This window comes from Notothenia rossii (assembly GCF_949606895.1).
Source record: "Notothenia rossii genome assembly, chromosome: 5".
Taxonomy (NCBI): Eukaryota; Metazoa; Chordata; class Actinopteri; order Perciformes; family Nototheniidae; genus Notothenia; species Notothenia rossii.
This window is the reverse complement of record NC_136903.1, coordinates 23,170,264-23,176,015: the sequence shown is the minus strand read 5'-3', so window position 1 is coordinate 23,176,015 and position 5,752 is coordinate 23,170,264. Positions and strand designations below refer to the sequence as shown.

Sequence of the window (5,752 nt, the reverse complement as noted above, 5' to 3'; positions counted from 1 at the left end):
GTTGTCTGTCTCCTCTTCCTCTACAGAAAATACACATCTGGTTTAAGACATTTATTGCACACCCACAAAATTGTGTAGTCTTCCTGTACATGTTTTAGATTGTGTTTCACACAAAGGAAACGGAACAAAGATTTAAATACAGAAAGAGCAAAAAGACTGCTAATAAGTATATTAAAATATGAGCTGCAGTATAATAAACATTTTATCTGCCGACACCCTGATTTTCAAAGTAATTATTTGATTAATGGGTGAGAACAAAAATAAGCATAATCTCCAAATCTTTGGTAAACAAGCCGCCAAATTCAACAAACATATAGTTGTTAAAAACTAAAAGCATGACTCTACTTTTAATGCTTTTACATAGAATGTCATGGCATTCCAAATATATAACAGTGCATTCATTTGGAGTGTTATTGCAAACTTTGAGACATGAGTAACCTCTGGAGTGAATTTAAATACAAAATCTGTACATTGATATTAACCCACCTTAAATACACAGACATTATGACATATACATATTTTAGCAGTTTTGTCATTAACTTCAAAATCCTAGTAATAGTTAGCCGTCTCCCAAACTGGGACTAGGGTCATATCCTCAGCTGGCTGATGAGGTTAGAAAGCGAGGTGACACTTTCCCTCAGTTTGGAGTCTTCCTCCTGTCCCAGAGACACCCCGGCCAGGCGCATGGAACCGTTTGTTCCCATGATGCACGGCAAGCTGAGAAACACCTCTGCACCTATTCCACCCCAGCCCTAAAGCAAACAATCAGATTTCAATCAACACATCAAAAGGCACATTTCATTTAATGCTGATACTGTGTCAAGTTTGACTACCAACTAAATGTAGTAAAACAGAGAACACATGAAATAAGAATGATGCTTTTGCTTTGATAGGGAATGCACAGTGTTTTACCTGAGCCAGCGTGGAGACAGAGTGTGTCTTCATTTTATTTGTCAGGATACTGTTAGTGATGTCAGCGATGGACAGACCGACAGACCATGAGCGCTGACCGCGACTCTTCATCATCTCAAACGCTCTAAAAGCCAGGAAGAAATTGTACTTTTAAAAAAAAATCCAGGAGAATCGCAACCACTTTGAATCCCTTCTTATTCTCTACATCCATGGAACCTCCTTTAACTGTGACACTACATTGAGTCATCTATAGATTGTAACTACTTTACTCAAGGTCATGTTCATTCATGCCAGTACCTGTCTAACAGTGGTTTGGTTGAGCTGGATCCTGCTGCAATCTCCGGCTGCACATTGGAGCTATGCCCAGTTTTACTCATCACGGCAACTGCAAGACAAACATTGACAAGATTGTTCATGTGCTCCGATTATTAAAAGGGCCCTTACACACATTCAAGTTTAAAGTTCAAGGCTTTATTATCATGTGCAAATTAGCTACAGTGTAGACATGGCAATGAAAAATTAAGTCAGAGGCTCCTGCAACAGTGCAACATGAATATATATAGGACATAAAACAAATATCAAGAATGGGAGAAATGTCTCCTTTGTGGCTCACCTTTGTTGTCTGAAAGTTCTCCTATGACCCAGGCTGGTTTGTGGGTGTTCAGGTTAATGTCCAGGATGTGACTAAGACGCTCTGAGTCCAGGTTACACCCTGCTCCGATCACATGTGTCGGAGGCAGGCAACTCTGTCTCCAGGCAACATGGGACATGATGTCCACTGGAATTGGACGAAAAAGAAAACAGAGGTGAAAATATAAAAACCGGGTGGTTTACTCCTTTAAGAGGGACTTTTTCTCTGACACTCACCTGGCTGTGAGGCGATGAGCATTACTGCGTTGGGGCTGAGCTGTGCTACAGTTGGAATGATCCCTCTGTACATGTCCACATTATTCTGGACCACGCTCGCATATGACTGCTCGCTGCTCCATGAGTTCGCGGTCACCACGACGACCCTGGAGCCCGCAGAGGCTGACAAATCTGAAAAAGGAGCGTCATCAGTGTGTGATAGGTCGGCTAAGAGACTCAACTTTCCTTTCTTTTAAACTGTGGGATCTGAGATGATGGTGTATGGTTCCCACAGTCCAGTAACAATCATCACACCTTCTGTATTATTCTGAATACTAATTATTACATTTTAGTATAACTTACAAAGCTAACAAATGCTAAAATGACAGCTTCAAGCATCCTTTCCTCCAATGTCTTTATCACTACTGATGTAGCCAAGGAGGAAATATTGCAATATGTTTTGTCTTTGATTGCTCTCTTCATTTGTATAATTACTATGCATTTATAAGTTGAATCTTGCAAGGCATGTGCAATATTAAACATATACGTGTTACTGTCTTTGGTGCACCTCTGCACTGCCTGGTTTGCTGCTTATGGTTTTAGTTAATTGCAGCTGTGTGTAGCATTACTGCCAAAGAACATTTTTAAATGTTATTATTAGTCAACCCATGCACACATCTATCAGCAAACCTTGAGATAAATAGCTAAAACTGAAAGGCAAAGTCTCTCAAGTAATCACAAATGGATACATTGTTTTCTGTTATCGCTCTGAAAGGTCTAAGGTAATGGAAGTTGGGGTTCAGTGCCTGTGTCAGAGGCAAGTCATCAGGGATAGCTTTCCTAAGCAAACGTCACCTTTGAAACAACCTGACATCAGTGATGACTCAGCCAAAAAGCACTTTGAACATTAGAGTGTGACAGTGCAGAAAGTGACGTACCTTTGGATACCTCCACCTTCGGCAAACTGAACATCTCTAGATCTGTGCTGCCGCCCTTTGTGGAGCTCTCAGCGACGTCAATGAAAACAAGTTTGTCAACTTTACACTGGGGGAAAATTAGAATAAGAAAAAATGTGTGAGCATTTAAATTTGAGGTTGTGACTTTGGTAACATGGTAACCTTACTGACATATACCTTTGATAAAATGCTCATCACCGATGACATTCCTAAATCTCCTCCCCCGATAACAGACACTTTGATATTCTGTTGATCGTGTGTTCTCCCACCTGAAATAGACACAAGTTAGGCTAAAAGTTCACAATCATCTGGTTTGTCTTATATGCTGCATGTCAAATGAAGTACCATCATTGATCTGGAGATTAGAAACAAATGCCAGGAGCTCATGGGGGTCTTTACTGTCTACTGTCGTCCTTGAGGATAGGGGAGGGTCCTCCTCAAACTTGGAAATCATCTCAGTCAGAAGAACTAACACGGTGGACTTGGGCTGTGACAGAGAAATAAAACAAACAGCAAGAGTGATGAAAAAGTCAGTTTTATCCCACAGGCCATAAGACTGCTAAACACCTGAGCTCTGTTAAGTGCCTCGATAAACATTCATCTGTTTGTCATCTTGCAATCTACTTATTTATAGAAATAGTTATCACCACAATAAACCGTATTTAATTTCTTCATAATGTACATTATTTAATTTCATATTCCATTCTTGTACATATCATAATCTATTTACATGTATATAGACTTCTTGCACTATTTTTTATTTGTATTTTATTATATATGTTGCATCGTTGGAGGAGCACGGGTCAGGAGAATTTCATTGTCATTTCTACACTGTAGCTTATGTGCATATGACAATAAAAGCTTTGAATCTTGAATGCAATTTCAAACTTCACCAAGAAAGTATTAAATCTTACATAATCCCAGTTGTGCAGGCCGGGCAGGTGGAGCCGCCCCTCCTTGTCGACATGTTTGCCCTCTCTGATGACCATGTTGGAGGTGGGTCTCAGGAGGCATATGGGAGGGGTGAAGGGGAAGGAGTCCATCAACCACAGTTGAATGGGAATGTTGTAGGAGCGGCCTTAAAATAGAGACGCTGACATCAGTACAAAAATAATGACTTCATGATACGTCACCGTTTTCCTTAACTGAGTCGTTTGGCTCTTATAGGTCAGTCTTACCGCCATAATTCACAGGGACGTTGCCAATTAATTTCAGGAGATCTTTTTGGGTGTTGTCACTGAATGCTGGAATTGACAAAAGGGGCACACACAGTATCAGCAACCAACATATTTGATGTGTGTTGTAGATGGCTACAAATAGATGAATATAGTGATAAAAAAAACATACTGTATGTCCCTGTGGATGGCATCATCTCAGGGTAGATTCGATAAATCTTCTGCAGCTGCTCAACAGCAACATCGTGGAATTTGTACTAAAATACGGGAGTCAAAAAGAGAGGCTTCTTTGTTGTGTTTTGATGAAGGCTTGCATGTATAGAGTGAGTGAATGAATGACTAAGTGTGTATATTAATTAAATATCCTGTTATAACTGATGGGATGGTAACATGTTTGTAATTATGAACAGGGGAGGAGGAATAACCTACAGTAAGACTATTTATTTTTGTTATAGTTGTCAATTTGCTGTTTTTTCATTTTTCTAATTTTATTTTAACATCAGAATGAAGAACTGTCAATGTACTCTCAATAATGTTAAAAACACAGTTGAAGGGCTAATGGATCATTCATTTGTATGTTGCTTGTTATAAACACATTCAAGTGTTTAGTTTTTTACCTAATTTATAATAGCAGTTTATAAAGAGATAGGAAGACACTGGGTAAGAATTAGCCTTCAATAGACATCCTTTTGACCATTCTGTAACTTCCTCTGACTTTATGAAGCACTGCGTGTCAGGGGCTGTGGTTTTATATTCATCATGACTGCTCAACACTGGATTTGTTATGAAAAATGTTAACTAGAAGTTCGTATTCGTCTCACATTGTGCCATATTCCGGTATCGTCTCTTCAGGGTTTGGTAAGTTACAGAGCTGGTTCAGCCAGTTGGAGAAGGCTGACAGCAGTTTTGAGGGACTGGCCTGCTATGCTAACCGGCACTGGTAGGTAAACATTCTACTTACAAAATACTTTTCAAAGCTGGTTCACTGGTAAACAACTAACCTTGGAGAGTATCCGCTGTATTTTCTCTGAACGGAGGTCCATCTATTGAAGTACAACAAAAACAATCACGTGTTTCTCTGATTTTAGCCTCCTGACGGGGAACTTCCACTTTGCACGTTAGCTGTAAAAACTAAACTTCCGCAAACTTTGAGCAGTATCCAAGCGAGACGACAGGCCCCGCCCACTCTGTGCGTCATGAATGGCGATTAAAAGGGAAGGAAAGGCACTTGCATATTTAAACATTTTGAATAAAATATACCCTATTTGCTATTTTTCAAGGCAGCTATGCTTTGGTTATGGAATATTGCACACATTTTGAAAAGATCTGAACCCTCACTTTTTTTAAACTACTTATTAGTTGTTATACATGAATCTAAATGAAAATCATAGCACTCTTGAATATCTGATTAATGTCACTATTCTTTAAGCGGTTTCTTTATTCAAACTGAAATTGTAAATATTATTCTAAATCAGTTGCTAATGTAAACCTTTTCTCCTAGAGCTGCTTTCTCTACTCTCAGGTCTTAGCCTTCGAAAAAGGATTGAACCATTTCCATTGAAACCTCCAGAAAGAATATAATAATCTTTAAACTAAAAAAAAATAGGAGATTTCATTTAACAAATTTCATATATTAAAAAAACAAATTTCCACACAATAAATGGCAAAATAATATTTCATTGCTTTAACCTAAAATCATACCATTTTCTATAAATGACACTTGTAGTGGTACCCAAGTTCTGTATATATTACTAGGATTGTCGAGAAAACGTTAACATAAAGCTAGACATTTAAATAAAACCCTTTAAGCAATCATTTCTCTAAACTCCCTTTAAAAGAGAAACAAACAACACATCAAGTGGT

The 5,752-nt window shown here is 38.6% G+C and overlaps 1 protein-coding gene across 2 annotated transcripts; it reads right to left on the bottom strand.

The window, feature by feature from the left end:
- Positions 1 to 36: 36 nt before the first annotated feature.
- uevld (UEV and lactate/malate dehyrogenase domains) lies at positions 37 to 5,414 on the bottom strand. Of its 2 annotated transcripts, none has more exons than XM_079682831.1 (12): positions 4,891 to 5,414; positions 4,062 to 4,146; positions 3,893 to 3,958; positions 3,629 to 3,792; positions 3,060 to 3,201; positions 2,892 to 2,983; positions 2,697 to 2,802; positions 1,780 to 1,950; positions 1,526 to 1,690; positions 1,210 to 1,297; positions 913 to 1,036; positions 37 to 752 (listed from the first exon to the last, which is right to left on the bottom strand). In XM_079682831.1, the coding sequence occupies exons 1-12, from the start codon at positions 4,930 to 4,932 to the stop codon at positions 588 to 590; spliced, it is 1,410 nt and encodes a 469-aa protein (XP_079538957.1). In that variant the 5' UTR covers positions 4,933 to 5,414; the 3' UTR covers positions 37 to 587. The 2 variants fall into 2 exon arrangements, with proteins under 2 accessions (XP_079538957.1, XP_079538958.1); XM_079682832.1 differs by having other exon boundaries at positions 3,114 to 3,201.
- Between the last annotated feature and the right edge of the window lie 338 nt (positions 5,415 to 5,752).